Source organism: Macrotis lagotis, chromosome 3 (assembly GCF_037893015.1).
Source record: "Macrotis lagotis isolate mMagLag1 chromosome 3, bilby.v1.9.chrom.fasta, whole genome shotgun sequence".
NCBI classification, from domain to species: Eukaryota; Metazoa; Chordata; class Mammalia; order Peramelemorphia; family Peramelidae; genus Macrotis; species Macrotis lagotis.
The window spans coordinates 144,918,625-144,937,436 of record NC_133660.1 but is presented as its reverse complement, the minus strand read 5'-3'; the positions used below and the strand labels follow the sequence as shown (position 1 = coordinate 144,937,436).

At 33.2% G+C, this 18,812-nt stretch overlaps 1 protein-coding gene across 5 annotated transcripts in view; it reads right to left on the bottom strand.

The window, feature by feature from the left end:
- Positions 1 to 18,812, bottom strand: part of SCLT1 (sodium channel and clathrin linker 1) — a 287,110-nt gene that overhangs the window by 183,658 nt on the left and 84,640 nt on the right. For all 5 annotated transcript variants that reach the window (XM_074229305.1, XM_074229306.1, XM_074229307.1 and 2 more), the window contains one exon: positions 14,556 to 14,626. In XM_074229305.1, coding sequence (XP_074085406.1) covers positions 14,556 to 14,626 — 71 coding nt within the window. The remainder of the gene's footprint in view (positions 1 to 14,555; positions 14,627 to 18,812) is intronic.

Genomic DNA, 18,812 nt, shown 5'->3' with positions numbered 1-18,812 from the left:
CAAGGGAAATGAGATGTTTAAATAGGAATCTTATGATTAATATATATTAACAATGTACATTTAATTTTAAAGAAGTCAAGAATGTGGACTTCTCTCTTGGTAACTGCAGACAGCTGATGGGGGGGCTCTGAACAAATTGCAATTGTGGACACTATTGTAAGGTAATTTATTGATGAATAAGATGGTTTTTTATCAGTTATGTGATATTCTTTTGTATCTGCAAAGAGATTATATTTGCAATATTTAGTTATCTCTTGTTAATGTCATTTAACTACTATATTGATAAAGTCTGGGATTAATGTGTGATTGCTTTGAAGGGCAATAAGGAAAACATGAAAAGTATGACCCTTCCTGGGATAGATGTGTGGGTTCATGAATAATGGATTATTGGAAGGATTGCTTTGTTCAATCTAGTAATTTTTGTGTTATTCTGGTACTCTTATTGCTGTTCTGTTATATTGAAATTAATAACACATCTTGGAAATTTAAAACTACCTAAGGTGTTCTAAAGAATTCTAAAGAATTAAAGAATTCTGAAAAGTAATTCCTATGCTAGGGTGGTGGCTAGGTGTTTTTGTTTTAGCAAGGCAATTGGGGTTAAGTGACTTGTCCAAGGTCACACGACTTAATGATTATCTAGTCGTGTGACCTTGGACAAGTCACTTAACCCCAATTGCCTTGCTAAAACAAAAATAACCATTTGTATGTTGAGGATGTCTAGTACGTAAACAAGTTTATGTACAGAAGTTTCTAACTATATATGTGAATTGAGAATATTTTAGATCTATATGTATATTCCAAAGCAGTGATTGTTTGCTTTGAAGCAAAAGCATGCAATATGAGAAAGATAAACACAAGATAATTTGAGATTTTTCTATGCAATCTCCTGGACAAAGGAAATATTTGTTGTAAGATCTAACAAGCTAGAAGGAGGTTTCTCTAGCCAAGGGGAATCTGATACACCATCTTTATATAAAGATAAGAGTAGATATGATTTCAGACAAAAGGATGTCTCTAGTAAGAGGCAGGAGACAGGCCTGTAGGGCCAGTCATGTTAGAATATCAGGTTTTAGGCAAAGACCCAGGAAGGATAATCCAAGCTTTAGGTAGGGGTTTCATTAATTGGGACTCCATTAAGATTATAATTGGAATTTAGTGAACTTTATTCAATGGAAGTTCTAACTAGGTAAAACAACCACTTTAGATCATGGGACTTTTAATCGATTTTCTCTTATGTCAGATGTCAGGATGGTCAACAAAAAGAAATGCTACTGGGTAAATGTTATGTTCTTGGAACCAAGAAAGCCAATGGGCCAAGGATGTCAGGTGACAGGGATGGGCAGCCAACGGGGCAGCTTCTCAGTATGGCTGAGGTCGGACCCTTTTGACTTGATTTGGATAATGTCTCACCTGGAAGAATAAATTTGACTTACCCACGTAACCTCTGCCTGAATACTGACATTCAATACTTATATCTGTAAAGGAATTTTCCTTTAATGTCCTGGATCTTTATAGTTAGTTACTAAGCAAACTAGAAAAAGCAGTTTTAAGTGAATTGGATCTGATAGCCAGAGATAAGTTAGGTGTCTGGCTCTGACACCTGCTATCAGCTACATGTTAAGATAGGAATTAAGTTTTCTTAGTTTTTGTGCTAGCGGGGATATTTTGGTAAGGAGAAAAATGGGAAATTCTTAGGATAATTACAGTTTCAAGGTCTAGTTTAAAGAAAGGAATGTGAGTTAGAAAAGTACACCAGAAAAAGGAAAATATGGGAATATTTGGGAAAAAATATTCATTTTGGTTAAGGATGCTTGAGTCATTATTGAAATGAGAGCAAAGGTTAAATTTTTTTTAAATTAAATTAAATTATTTTAAACCAGATGCTGGGTACTTTTAGAACCAAGATGACTGTTGAATGTATATGTTACAAGCTTGAGTCAATGTGATCATTCTCATTGGGAGTTTGCTCATGTAGTAAAACACTAATGAAGTTTATTGTGTTAAAAGTGAAGCATGTGTCAATATGGCAATAAGGCAAAATGTAAATTGTAATAAATTCCAGAATCTCATTGTTTTATGATCTGAGAAAGATGTTAAGAAGTTTCTTTACCAGAAGACAACTAGTCATCAGAGCTGGAGAAGACTTTTCTTTGGAACAGATTCAGAAGATCCTGAAAGACTTAGCACCTACCCCCCAAGTTGAAAGGATGAATCAGGAAATTAAAAGACAATTGACTAAATTGACAATAGAGACCCATTTGCCATGGACTAGGTGTTTGCCTCTGGATTTAATAAGGATCCCAACCAAGCCCCAGAGGGACATTGGGTTATCACCATATGAATTACAATATGGACATCCCTTTCTCATGCCCCCTCTCTCCTCCCAGCAAACTTGGGATTCTATATTCAATACTAAGGATTTATTTTTAAGAAAATACTTTAAGACTTCGATAACACATTTACAGGAATTACAACAAAAAGGATTGATTGTTCAAACCCCTCCTTTGGGTTTTCCTGTACACAAATTTCAAATTGGAGATTGGGTATATATGAAAGTATGGAAAGATGAGAAACTAACTCTGGGCTGGGATGGCCCCTTTCAGGTCCTATTAATGTTAGATTCAGCAGTTCACACCCAAGAAAGTGGCTGGACATATTACACTGGCATCAAGGGACCTGTTTTCTTCACCTGAGCCAGAGTGGATGGTGGAGGAGAAAGGTGAACTCAAAATACATCTGAAAAGAAAACCTCTCCTGGGAGAATTAACCCTTGATGGACTTTGCTCTGACAGTCTTGCTGATCTATAGAACTGCTGGAGTATTCTTTCAGCTGCATTCTGATTGCTTTTGATATTTGTGGCTGGATGTATGGTATGCATTGCTGAAAATTTTCATGTTCATCCTATCCCTGGGTATAAACATAGCATTACTCCCTGTATTGTATCTAGCTCAAAATGCAATGGTTGTTATTTTACTCATTATTGACCTTCCCATGTTTAAACCATGCTCCTCCTCAGGCATAAAATCAATTTCTGGTACTTATGAAAAAAGTGTGAGTAGTCTTTATTCTCACTGGCTGCTGGCTTTGTGGTGGGCCCCAGCAATTAGGCCAATGGCCTTGGGTCTGGATACCTTTAAAACCAGAGTGGTTACTAAGTAGGACCCCTATACATCATGGAATGGGGTTTGGGGAACCCTGGGAAAGACATTTTTGGCCTTTAACAGAAACCAGAGAGAGGGCCTATTCTGCCTTAACCAAACTGGAAATGGGCAAAGGGTAGGAGACAGTAGATGCAGATGGACACACAGCATGAATACAGAACAAGAGGTTATCAATTGCACTAAATACACTTCTGATTGGAATTCCACCCATATTAGATGCAAGGGGAAATGGGAAGCTTGTACAAAAAAACAAAATCAGATGTACATTGTGAATTGCCTTTTCTAACAAAATACAGATTGACAAGAGCAGAATCTAAGTTGATAGAGTGCCAAAAACAGACTGAGAAAGGCATATTTGTCCAGCCTACTTTAAGAAGGTGATCAGGGGAGTTGTTATCTAGACTTAAGGGCCTACTAAGAAATTTGAAGAAATCTCATCAGAATAAAAGAGGAGGGATTGAGTGGGATAAAAATCTGAGATTTCTTCAGTAGAATATTATAGCTTAGAGAATAGTTAACTATGTGCCCCTCCTCCCTTGACAAAGCAACTTCTGGGATATTAGTGAAGAGTCAACTGACCCCATCAATCCAGATGACCATTCAATTCCTGGGACAGAAGAGATAATCTGGTTTCAATTTGAATTATATGCTCTTTTCCTGTCTTTTTGTAAAACCACATTCCTCATTAATGAGGGTGGGTCAATGGGTGGGGGGGACCAAGTTAGGATAAATGTGATTCTTGGGTCTTTTGCTTTTACCTCAATCTCTGTAATTGATTGGGGCCCATTCCTCAAGAAACAAATAAAGCTCTCTCTTCAAAAAAAATAAAAATAAAAATCACTTTTCTCAGAACACTTAACAAGGTCAAGCAAGGTAATATCTCTATTTAACAGATGAAGAAACTAATGGACAAATAAATTAAGTGACCTATCAATTCCATAACATCAAATTACTTAAGAATATATTATAAAGTATGACTTTCAGAGTCTATATAGTAACTAATTATATTAAAAACAATGAAAATCCTTCTACTCTGAAAACAATTTAGAAAAATAAAATGGAACTATAAATTTTAAAAATTCCACAAAGTGGTTACAAAATCCAGCTCACTGCTTTTTTTTTTCATATATTGCATAGGAGCTAGAAAGATGTTTGAAAAATATTCTTCAATATTTCATGAATCTGTGATTTTGAAGGATGGGTACTCCCCTTATCTCCACACTGATTACAGTTCTCTACAACTTAGCAGATGGCCTTTGAGAGTTAATTTGGCTGAAAAATATAGCAACCTGAGAGCAAATTCATGATAAATCTCTCTGAATTTAATTAGGTTAGTTTGTGAAACTGGCAAGACCTGAAAGAGCTTGAGATTCAAAACACAACAAAGCAGCAGAGTAGGACTGGATTCAAGGAGTCAGGAATAAAATAAATATATGTAAAAAGTGTTGATCAGATTTTCCTTGTAAAAACTCAATTATTCAGATGTACCAAAAATGAATCCTTCTAGAGAACAAGTTTTCTTTTTAACTGACAGCAAAAATTTTAAATGTTACAGATGATTTTAGAATTTTTAATGGATTTATTTCTAGACAAGATATTTAGAACAAAATTTAATCCAGATGAAAGATCTATCAAAGTTCTTTGTATTTATAGTATTTATAAATCAAAATGCTATAAAATAATGTAAAAGGAAATGTGTCAAAAAAAATATGGGATGCTGATGAAAAATACCTGGGATAAGAGCAAATTGTGAAAACAATGACAGTGTATCAAAGATAATAACAACAGAAATATAAAATACAAAAATTCATGGAAGCAACTGAGATAACAGGGAAAATTCATATCTCTGATCATTTAAATTAAACATGAGATAAAGAGAGAAAAAAACAACCATTCTGGTTATTTGATAGTTAAATAAATAAATGTATACATCAAAAGAATACACAAATAAAACAGAAATCAGTAAAACAACAAATAAAGTTGAAAACAATAAAAGATTATTTTAAACAAATAAAATGTAGAAATAATTAGCAAATTTGATCTAAGAAAAAAATGAAATAATTGGGAGAGGAAAAAGCATCACAAATACAGAAAGAATAAATATATGAGACTATTTTAGATAACTATATACCAGAAATATTAAACTTATAAATGGATATCAATCTGTACAAAAAGAACAAATATCCATATTGATAAAATAGAAAATTAAAACCTAAATAAATCTAACCTAAAGTAGGAAATCTGATTAAATTATTTATTAGGAGTTGCCATGTGATCAGGCAAAATCACAAAGGAAATCTACCAAAGATTTAAAACATATATAATTGCCACACTGTGCAGATTCTTTTCAAAAACAGAAAGATGACACTCCCCATAATTCTTTTTTTCATTTTTAAAGATTTTTTTGAGTTTTACAATTTTCCCTCTAATCTTACTTCCTTCCCCCTACCCCCCACAGAAGGCAATTTGCCAGTCTTTACATTGTTTCCATGATATACATTGATCCAAATTGAATCTGATGAGGGAGAAATCATATTGTTAAAGGAGGAAAAATAAAGCATAAGAGATAGCAAGATTACATAATAAGATATCAGGGTTTTTTTTTTAAATTAAAGGTAATAGCCCTTAGTCTTTGTTCAAATTCCACGATTCTTTCTCTGGATACAGATGGTATTCTCCATCAAAGAGTGCCCCAAATTGTCCCTGATTGTTGCACTGATGGAATGAGCAAGTCTGTAAAGACTGATCATCACCCCCATGTTGCTGTTAGAGTATACAGTGTTTTTCTGGTTCTGCTCAACTCACTCAGCATTAGTTCATGCAAATCCTTCCAAGCTTCCCCATAATTCTTTATAAAAGTTTTCTAAGTTTATGTTTCCCAAACTTAGCAAAGATAAGACAGAAAAAAAAATAAGGCATTATCTTTAATAAGAATCTTATTCACTGTTGTTCTCTTGTTCTTTCGCTGCTTATGCTGCGCTTAAAAGCCACAGTTGGATCATTTCTACCATTCACTTCCTCTGCTCCTAATTTATGTGGTACAGACTGAAGAAATCATGCAACCTTGTTGCATGAGTACATTAAGAATTTAAATTATCTAATCCTAATTGGGCCCTCATTGAACCAAAGTAATTGTTTTAATCCTCCCCAACTGATTCAGACCAGCTATACAGTTTTCTCTTCTTAAGCCTCCCAGACCATCTTAACTTCTTTCTCTTCTCAGCAAAGGATGTTAATTTACTCAGAAAATAAAGGTCATTTGCTATAAAGTCTCTCTTCTCCCTTTACATCTTTATCCTCTTCCCTCCAGGTGGAGAGGAATATCTATATGAATCCCCTTCTTTTTAGGGTGATATTAGTTTCCTTAAAGGTAGTGAAAGCATCCTTGAGACTTAACTGGCTCAGGGAAACAAAGGTTTCAGTCATTTGCAGCACTTGCAACTTGACTGAAGGACCATCATAAACAGGGGCATCACGCTAATCAATTCAGTGTCCTTGCTGAATATTATTCCTCTGATATATTTAGTAAAATTCCTTTTGTCATCTGGAATCAAAATTAAAAAAAAAACAAAACCCAAACCTTAACAAAGATAAAAGAACAGCCTTGGGTCAGTTTCTTCACCAAGACCAAATCCTGTATATATGTAATAAAGAAAAATCAAAATAATAGCTGAAAAGGGAGAAATCACAGTGCATCACAGAGAGAAAAAATTCCTCTGAAAAAGGAGAAATTGTCCCTGGAATCATTCTCTTCCCTCCAAACAAGTCTAGTCTTCCCCATCTGACAAAAAGATCCTCTATCTCTCCTCTATTTGATGACCAAACTCAAAGGGAGGCAATTCAATACAACAGAAAAAGAACTGACTGGAGTTAGAGAACCTAGGTTCAAACCCCATCTTTGATATAACCTTGAACAAATCACTTCATTTCCTAAGGCCTCAGTTTTCCCATTTTGAAAATGACTCCTCTTTTCCAAAACCTTTTTCTCATCTTCACAACTTTCTTATTACTGTTAAAGCCACCAATATCTCTGGTCACCCAGGCTTAAAACTTTGATGTCATCCTGGGCTTCTCACTTCTACTTGACCTATATATCCAATTAATTGTAAAATTGTTCTACCTCAACCATCAACATCTCTTCTGTCCTTACCTTTTTCTTTACTCATAAGACTAGCACCCTAGTTAAGGTCCTTAACACCTCTTACCTGGATTAGGCTTTTTTTTGGTTTAATTTTCAAAATTTTGGTTTTTTTTTTCCCAGATCCACATTTTCTCCCTCTAATCCCACACCTCAGTTTAGTAAGTAAGAAAAACAAAATCGAGGCTGCTAGATAGTGGATAGTGCATCAGCCCTATAGTCAGGAGAACCTGAGTTCAAATCCAGCCTCAGACACTTAATAATTACATAGCAATGTGAACTTGGGCAAGTCACTTAACCCCACTGCCTTGCAAAAAACCCCAAAACAAACAAATAAACAAAAAAAAACAGAACCTCTGTTACAAAACAGTTTAACAAAACATTCCTGCATCAGTTATCCCCCCACCGTTTTAATTATTACTCTGATTATTACCTCTCTATTAGAATGTTTTATCTTAAATTCTCAAGAATCATGGTTGGTCACTTTGTTGATCAGTTTCTAAGTCTTTCAAAGGTGTCTATCTTTACAATATTGCTGTTATTATGTAAATTTTTCTTAGTTCTGCCACTTCACAAAATTTCATAAAATTCTTTTTGTTTCTCTAAAACTATATCCTTATAATTTCTTACAACACAATAGCATTCTATTATATATGTATGCAATAACTTGTTCAGAAATTCCTCAACTTTTGATCACTCCATCAATTTCCAATCTGACACTACAAAAAGAACTGTTACAAATATTTTTGCTTTTTCCTTGGTTTCCCATAGTCTATATATTCAATAATGGTACTCTAGGTAAAAGGGGATATATAGTTTAGTAGTTTATTGAGCATAATTTTAAATTGCTTTCCAAAATGGTCAGATGAAAGCTCTACCAACAGGACATCAATGTACCTATTTTCCTACAGCCTCTCTAGCAATTGTCATTTTCCATTTTTGTCAACTTAGCCAATCTGATAGGTGTAATTTGGAACCTCATAGCTATTTTAATTTAGATTTCTCTAATTATAAAAAATATTTTTCCCATATGGTTATTTATGATTTGAATTTCTACTTTTGAAAACTGCCTATTCATATCCTTTGAAAAATAGAGAATTTTCACACACATTATTACAACAGATCCTTGTTTGGTCTCTGTCTCTCAAGTCTCTTCCCTCTTGAGTTCTTCTTCCACAATGCTGCCAAAGTAATTTTTCTAAAACACAAATCTAAGTATGCCATTTACCAATAAATCTTGATGTCACTCTATTATCGCTAAACAAAAATATAAATTCCTACTATTCACTTTTTTAAAGCTTTTTGTAAGCTAGCTTCAACGATATTTTCCAGCCTTATTAACTCAGTCAAACATGATCTTCTTACTGTTCCACACACATCATCTCCCATCCCTACATAAGATAGATTGTCCCCCATATGCTTTTTACCTCTTTGAGGAATCCCTATATGAAATAATCAGTTCATCAACAATCATTTATAAAACACCTACTATATATGGCAAAATACAAAATACGAAAGTACAACATTATCTGACCTCAAAGAGTCGACATACTAAGGGGTTAGATACATATATAAGAATACTTATAACATGTGAAGGTAGTTTGGAGAGGGAGTAGATTAACAGAAGACTAAAGATTTCAAAGAGAATTTGATGTTTGAATTGAGTCTTGAAGGAAACCAAGAGGTGGAGGTGAGGAAAAAGTATGGCAATCCATGCAGGAAGAACGTTAAGCACTACCTTCTAAATTGGGAGATCTCAATCAGGGGTCTAGGAAGCTGGTTTGTAAAATATTTTATAACTATTTAAATATTCTTGGCAACATATAATCCTATTATTTTGTTTATATATTAAATATTACATTTAGGAATTCATAGATTTTACCTCCCAAAAGGTCTCATGAAACAAAAAAAATAAAAGAACCACTGGTTTATATGAAGTCTTTCCTGACTTCTCTCAGCTATTAGATCCATTCTCAAAAAATTACTTTTATACTTTTTATATTTTGTATATATTTTATTTTGTAAATGTTTATAAATATTATATATATATATATATATATATATAATATATTTAAATATGCACATATTTCCTCACCAAAAAAAGTAAGCTCTTTGGGGAATGAACCATTTCAGTGTCTTCTCTCCCCAGACCTGTGCCTGGCATATAGTAGGTATTTAATCAATTAAACTTCACCTAGAAGTTCACCAGCTATGGAAAGTGGGAAAATTTGGGTTTAAAATCATACTTCTGAAACTTAATCAAGCGAACTTGGGAAAGTCAATTAATTCTCACCTGACATTTCCTCATCTTTTCATTAGAAGAAAAAGTACCTGTCTCACAGGGCTGTTGTGAAAATCAAGGGAGATGAAATGTGGGCTACTATTAACTATGACAAAAATCCATCTTATTAACTTTTTCATAAATCTGTTCCTCATGCTCAAATCATACCACCGACATTCCAGTCATCATCCTCATCTCCTATTCACATATATCTCTGTTTCATGCCTTTCCTGATGTTTATGATCAGAAGGAAAGTAATGAGGTCTTGTACTGAACATGGATTTAATATTAAAAGTCAAATCTTTTTAACTATGACTATCTAGCTGTATTTCTCACATCTTTTTCTTCTCAAGCTGAATTTTTGAACCAAAGTTTAGAATTACACATTTCTACTGAATGTGACCTTCTTATATTTGGCTCATAGTTCTATTTTGTCAAAATCTTTCTGGATCTTGACTCAGTATATTAGATTATTCCTCCCAGGTTGATATCATCTTCAAATCTGATAAGGTTAGTACAATTTCACTCAAGTCACTGGGCAAAGAAAAACTCCAAAACAAAGGATGAAATGTGGGTCCCTGGGGTAAAGATTTTCCTCCAAAGTGACACCAACCATTAATGATTATAAATTGAATTATCATTCCACTATTTAGCCTAACTCTTCATCTTAGCTACAGGAATAATATGAGACATTTTGTCAAATACTTTAATGGAAATATAGATAGAATGAAGTTTAAATTATTTACTTGATCCAATAATCTAAACATGGCCAATTTTTAGTGAAGCCATGCTGGCTCTATATTTTTTTCCTAAATGTTCATAAACCATTCCTTTAATAACACATCATAAAATTTTGTTATGAAGTCTGTCTAGCTTTTTCCAAAAAACAACTTCTAAAATATATTTTAAAGGTCATTACATTTTTATATATTTAAAACTAGAAACTAAATAGCCTAATTTTAAAGAATGAATAGATTAAACAACAAATCATAGAAATAATTAATCATTTCATTCAAGGAAACAACATATCAAAACTTATGGGATACAGCCAAAACAATTATAAGGGGAAATATATTTCTAAATGCTTACATGAATAAAACATAGAAAGAGGAGATCAATGAACTGGATATGCAATTACAAAAGTTAGAGAATGAACAAATTAAAAATCCCCAATTAAATACAAAATTAGAAATTCTGAAAATTAAAGATGAATTAATAAAGTCAAAAATAAGAAAACTATTGAACCAAGAGTTGGTTTTATAAAAAAAATAGATAAACCCTTAGTTAATTTGATCTTTAAAAAAAGAAGAAAATCAAATTACCAATATCAAAAATGAAAAAGATGAATTCACCATCAATGAGGAGGAAACTGAAGTAATAATTCGGGGGGGGTTGCCCAATTTTATGCCAATAAATGTGAAAATCTATATGAAATGAATATTTGCGAAAATATCAACTGCCCAGGAAAAAAAAAAGGAAATTGAACATATCTTCAATGAATTGGATTCACAAGTGAATTTTACCAAACGTTCAAGAAACAACTAGCTCCAATTCTATATAAACTTATTTGAAAAAAATAGGTGAAGAAGGAGTTCTGTCAAATACCACCTAGGACACCAAACATGATGCGGATACCTAAACTAGGAAGAGTCAAAACAAAGAAAAGCACAGACCAATTTCTTTAATGAATAAAGATGCAAAAATTTTAAATAAAATATTATCAAAGTGATTAGAACATGTTATCATTAGAATAATACACTATGACCAAGTAGAATTTATACCAGGAATGCAGGATTGATTCAGTATTAGGAAAACTATCATCATTGACCATATCAATAACAAACTTAATCATAGGTTTATTTCAATAGATGTTGAAAACGCTTTTGACAAAAATACAACACCCATTCCCAGAGAGCATAAGAATAGAGTTTACCAGACAACCATAAGCATCTTCTGTCTAAAAATCATCAAAAAAGCATTCTATATAATGGGGATAAGGTAAAAGCATTGCCAATAAGATCCAGGGTGAAATAAGGATGCCTCTTATCACCCACTATGATTCAATCTAGTATTTAGAAATTTTAGCTTTAGCAACAAGAGAAGAAAAATAAATTGAAGGAATTAGAATACGTAATGAAGAAACAAAACTCTTATTCTTTGCTGATATGATTAGAGAACCCTAGAACCTACTTGAAACAATTAGCAATTTAAGCAAAGTTGCAGGATATAAAATAAACTCATATAAATCCTCAGCATTTCTATATATTGCTAACAAGACACAGCAGCAAGAGATAGAAAGAGAAATTCCATTTAAAGTAATTGCAGACAACATAAATACTCAGGAGTCTACCTGCCAAGGCAGATTTAGAAGCTATATTGAAAACAACTATAAAACATTTTTCACATAAATAAAATCAGGTTTAAATAACTGGACAAATGATAATTGCTTATGGTAGGCCAATCCTACCTAAGTTAAATTACTTATTCAGTGCCATTCCAATCAAATTCCACAAAAATTACTTTACTAAACTAGAAAAAATAACAACTAAATTCATATGCAGGAACAAAAGGTCAAGGGAATTAATGGGAAAAAATGCAAAGGAAAGTGGCTGAGGCTTACCAAATCTAAAATTATATTACAAAGCATCAGTCTTTAAAACTATTTGGTACTAATTAAGAAACAGAGTGATGGATCAGTGGAATTGATTAGGCATAAAAGAAACAGTAGTAAATGACTATAGTAGCAATCTGTTGTTTGATAAACCCAAAGATGTCAGGTTCTGGGTTAAGAACTCACTCTGATAGAAACTGCTCGGGAAATTGGAAAATAGTACTGCAGAAACTAGGCATAGACCAAGATCTCATACCCTATATCAAGACAAAGTCAAAATGGGTTCAGGATTTAAACATAAAGGGTGATAAACATAAGTCAGTTATCAGATCTATGGAACGGGGAGCAATAAATGAATAAAGAAGAGAGAGAACATTATATGAGATAAAATGAATGATTTCAAATACATTAAATTGAAAAGTTTTTAAATAAATAAAACCAATGCAGTCAATATCAAAAGGAATACTGAAAGATGGGAAATAATTTTTACAATGAATGTTTCTGACACAAAGAACTCATTTCTAAAACACTTAGAGAACTGCTTCAAATTTATAATAATACTAGTCATTCCCCAATTGATAAATGGTCAAAGGAAATAAAAAGGCATTTCAAAGGAAGAAATTCAAGCTACCTCCAGTCATATGAGAAAATGTTCTAAATTTACAAGAATTTACAAACTCACATTATTCTGATTGATAATATGACTAAAAGGGAAATGTTTAATGTTGGAAGGGATGTGGGAAAATTGGGACACTGATATATTGTTGATGGAGTTATAGACTGATCCAAGAGAGCAATTTGAAATTATGCCCAAAGAGCAATAAACTGTGTGTACTTTTTCATCCAGCAATACCACTACTAGGTCTATATCCTAAAGAGATTATGAAAAAAGATAAATAACCCACATGTAAATATATATATATATAGCAGCTCTTTTCAAAGTGGAAAAGAATTGGAAATTGTGGGGATGCCCATCAAGTGAGGAACAGCTGAATGCATTGTTTCATCACATTCATATACCACATTATTCTATAAGAAATCATGGGGGGGCAGCGAGGTGATGCTCTGGAATCAGGGGGACCTGAGTTCAAATCCATCCTCAGACACTTAATAATTGCCTAGTTGTGTGACCTTGGTCAAGTCACTTAATACCATTGCCTTAAATAAATTAAAAAAAAAAGAAATCATGAATCATTATGAAACATTCCACGAATATGATCCAGTCAACTTATTTGTCATATGACTGATTGGTTCTTGTCCTCTGTTATCAAAGAAGACCAAACTGACATCTCTATGTTTGAAACAAATTGCAGTGTGTCAAACTATGGCTAATCAGACCAATAAGAGGTTAGAATGCTCTATCCAGATTGGGTACAAATAGTCCATGTGAATACCTGGGGTGGATACTCTAAACTAGAGCAGCTGGATGGTACAATGGGATAGACCACTGGCCTTGAAATCAGGAGGGTAGAAGTTCGAATCCAGTCTCTGACACTTAATAATTGTCTAACTGTGTGACCCTGGGCAAATCACTTAACTCCATTGCCTTAAATAATTGTTTTTTGTCTTGGTTTTTTTTTTTGGCAAGGCAAATGGGGTTAAGTGGCTTGCCCAAGGCCACACAGCAAGGCAATTGTTAAGTGTCTGAGACCGGATTTGAACCCATGTACTCCTGACTCCAAGGCCAGTGCTTTATCCACTAAGCCACCTAGCCGCCCCATAAATAATTTTTTTAAAAAAATTAATAAAAGGAAGAAAATGTGGCAAAGAAAATGCAAAATTCATTTCTGGACATAACATATCATTTGACACATGGGAAGGATCTGTTTCATCATCTAGAGAACTTCTACCACCAGCATATGTGTGTGTGTGTGTGTATCTATATCTGTATCTATCTATACATATATACATATATATATATACACACACACACATACACACACACACACACATATGTATATGTAGGGTCAATTAGTAAACATCAAACTTAACTCCAGGTTTCATCTACTTATCCAAGGCTAAAAGGTCTCAATATAATATGAGGACAAAATGCATTTCACTGCTTCTGTCAAAGACAATCCTTTGAAACTTTATCACTATCCTAAATTTATTTTGAAATGCTGCCATCACAGGAAAATGAAATCTTACAATGTGAAGAAATTTTGAGTTCTAATATCTGGCTATAGGGTTTGGGAGAAATGCCAAAAATGTTCCAATAGTTCAAGTCAAGGGAAGGGCAATTATCTTTGGAATACAGCTATAATATCTTAATATCCCTTAAATAAGAAAAGACATGATGATGATGATGATGATGATGATGATGATAAAGGTATTTGAAAAAATTCTTATTTTTACCAAAATACCTAAGTTTCTGGCGCAGTTGCTCAATTTCCACATTCTGTTCAGCTACTGTTTTCATTAACTGTTGGTTTGTCTGTAAGGAAAAAATACAAACTCAATAATGGTACATTTAAGACTAATTATTAGGGATTAATTATAGGGCCCTGTTAGAACAGGGCCTTAATGATTAAATTGATTTTAGGAATAATATAGTCATCTAAATGAGGCAATTTACTTCTAGGAATCTAGAAATAATGGAATTAATTTTGCAAAAACTGATTTTATGACACTACTAAGATCCTTATCATTTCTCTTTTTAGATTACAACAAATACTCAATAGCTATTTCTAATCTCTTCTAACTCATCCACAATACATATCACTATCAGAGTAATCTAACAAAAAGCAGTTTTCACCTTGTTCCTGGCTAGTTACTCTATCAAATTTAGAATTTCCCTAATTTTTAAATTATAAATCAAATCAATTAATAAATATATGAGAGCCTATTTTATTTAAAGCATTATGTGGTGTATAGAGAGCTATAACTGCTATAATATTAATTTATTTTTTCAACAATCAGCAATTTGCACCTACTATTCATAAGTCATCTGATCATAGCTAGATGCTGGGAGATTTACAAAATTTAAATAAGACATGGAATTTGATCTAATATAGTTTATAATATGATAATACTGATGTAAACAACACTTTGGTGCTTTTCTTCTGAAACTATACTTCATTCATTCTCTCTGTCTGTTTCTCTTCCTCTCTTTTTCACCCTGTATTTAATATCTGTATTATAACAAATATTATAATAATATGCATATAATATCTAGATAGAAACTAGTGAGATGATGCAGATATTTATTTACGTATTTATATATTCATTCCAATACAGATATTTATTTACATGTTGTCTCTTCCATTAGAATGTGAGTGTCTTTGTCTTTTTTTCCATCTCCAGCACTTAACACAGTTGCTGGTATCATTTAATAAGTGCTCATTGACTGACAATGAATCAAATCAATGTTTCCTTATCTTATGTGATTCTTGTACCTATTCTCCATTCTCCCATAGATCCTTCACAAAGGACTAAATGTACTGATTCCTGGTCTTTTTATGGTTCACAGGTGCACTGTTGGTGGAGTTGTGGATTGGTCCTACCATTCTGGAGAGCAATTTGGAACTCTGCCTAACGGACAATAAACAGTGCATATCCTTTCACCCAGTAATACCACAACTAGGTCTATATCTAAAGAGATCACAAAAAAAGGGAAAAGGGCCTCCATGTACCAAAATATTTATAGCATCTCTTTGTGAAGTGGCAAAGAATTGAAAATTGAGAGGATGTCTGTTAATTGGGGAATGGCTAAATAAGTTGCAGTAAATGAATGTTTGAATGAATTGAATGAGCTCTGACTTCAGAAAAGTACTTAAAGACATTAATGAACTGATACTGAATGAAGTGAACAGAACCAGGAAAACACTGTATACAGGAATAGCAACTACTCTCAACAGTTCAGAGATCAAGGACAATCTTAGAGAACTGTAAAGGAAAATGCCATCCACATCCAGAGGAAAAAACTATAGGTCTGAATGTAGAGCAAAGCATACTGTTCATTTTTCAAAACTTCTTTTATGTTTTTTCTTTCTTTCTCATAAGTTTTCCCCTTTATTTCTAATTATTCTTTCATAATATGACAAATATGGAAATATAGCATACACTGAAGTCAGATAAAATATACCAAAGTTATGTGCATCAGAGAATTGCATAACAAAGTTATATTGGGCATGAGGCAAAACAGGTATTAATGAGAAGAAGCAAAGGAGACTTCAGGAAGGAAATAAGAAGCTTCAAAGGAAGGGTTGGGATGTGGCATATAAAAAAGAAGCCAGCATGGCATAATGGGAAAAAAAAATCACTGATTCTGGAGTCAGAGAACCTGGGTTCAAATCCCATCCCTGATAAGTTATTGGCTGTGTGACCTTGAACAAGGCATTTTTATCTTCATAAACCTTAGCTTCCTTATATGCACATTAAAGGGTGAGACTAGATGGCCTCTTTTATCCCTTTCAGTTCTAGATATAGTTCTAGGATTTTATAATCTTACCTAAAATTCTATGAAATTCTAGCTATAAGGCACAATTTGATCAAAGAGGTAGGAGATATAGTATAAGGTTGGAGGGGAAAAAATAGTCTAGCTGTTTAGAATATAAAATGAGCAAAGGATCATTATAAGATACAGCTAGGGAGAGAAAGGGCAATGGAAAATTATTGAAATCTTGTAAAGTCAGGCCAAAGAGATTAAACTTTCACTAGCAATAGATAACCTCCGAAGAATTCTGATTATGAGACATGACCAACTCTATACATAAGATAAAAAATATTGTTGCAGCAAAATGAAAGATAGATTGGAGAGATAAGCGACAGTAAGAAGGAATACTTTCTAGGAGGTTATTGTCATAATCCAGTCAAGTGGTATAAAAGGTACTTTATTGTCATAGTCCAGTCAAGTGGTATAAAGGGATTATAATTGGGTAGTGGCAATAAAAAGAAGTCAGTTTTAGAGATTTGTGAAAACAGAAGAGAAAAGCACAGTAATTAATTAGAGAGAGAAGGGAAAGTTAAAGACAACTGAATTTACTAATGTGGGATACCAAGTAAATGGTACTGTCACAGAAAAAAATAGTGAAGTCAGAAGGAAGACAAATAACACAATAGTAAGTTAAGTTTAGAATCTATGTAATTTGAGATGCCACTGGAACATCTAGATGGAGATTCCATGTAAGAAGATATAGAATAGGGGCAGGACCTATACCAGGGTAATGATAGACAGAGGACAGAAGGGAGTATATACAAGAGATGTTGAAAAGGTAGAATCATTAATATTTGGCAACAGAATGGACATGGGATGAGAGTGAGGAGTGAAGGATGGCATCTAAATTGTGAGCCTGAGTGACTGAAATTGTGGTAATTTCAAATGTAGTAAGATGTTTGGAAAGGGGAGTGTCTAGTCAATAATATAATTAATTTATTTACGGACATGTTGATTTGAAGATATATGGGACATGTAGTTGGAGAAATTAGACTGGAGGTCAAGAGGGAGATTACGTTTGGTTAAACAGATTTAAGAATCATCTGCACATAGATGATAACAAAATCTGGGATTTGATAAAATTACTAGGCAAAAGAAGGAAGAGAGAAAAGGGTCCTGGACAGAACCACAATTTAGGAGGAACAACTTGGATGAATATCCGGAAAAGAAGACATATTTCCTGCCTCTCAAAAGAGAGGTAGTAGACTATGGGTGCAAAATGAAATATAATTTCATTGATTTGTTTTGTTCTTATTTATGCAAGGAAGATTCATATAGTTATGAGAAGTAAAGTAACAGTTATGTTCCAAAAAAAAATCAATAGGTTTATTTTGCTTTAAAAGCACATTTTACTTGGAATCAGTTAAGATCTAGGTTCGAATTTTGTCTCTTGACATTTCCTAGTTCTGTGATGATGAGGAAAGCACTTTAACTTCATTAAGCCTTCAAATTAGGACAATAATACTGAAATATATCACAAAGCTATATATGAGGATTAAACATGATAATGTATAAAATATTTTTCCAAAGTTTAAAGTGTTCTCACATGTCAGCTATCACTGATATTACCATCACTAGGTATAGATAACTTTCCCTCAAAACAGAGAACGAAAGTCCAAGAAACATTTGGAGAACTAGGCTGATACTAGGGAACTAACAATTTTATTCTACTTGATATTAGCTTAAATCACATTTGGAATAAAGTGTTAAATTATTGGCACCGTATTTTAAAATCTTATCTGCTCTTATCTTGGTATAGGGTGTGAGGTGTTGGTCTAATCCAAGTTTCTTTCATACTAACTTCCAATTTTCCCAACAGTTTATCGAAGAGAGAGTTTTTATTCCAATAGCTGGATTTTTTGGGTTTATCAAACAGCAGATTACTATAATCATTTCCTGCTATTGCACCTAATCTATTCCACTGACCTACTCTATTTCTTAGCCAATACCAGACAGTTTGATGACTGATGCTTTATAATATAATTTTAGATCTGGTAGGGCTAAGCCACCTATTTTTTTTTTTGCACTTTTTTTCCATTAAATTCATGGAGATTCTTGACTTTTTATTTCTCCATATGAATTTACTTAAAATTTTTTCTAAATGGGGCGGCTAGGTGGCACAGTGGATAAAGCACCAGCCCTGGAGTCAGGAGTACCAGGGTTCAAATCCGGTCTCAGACACTTA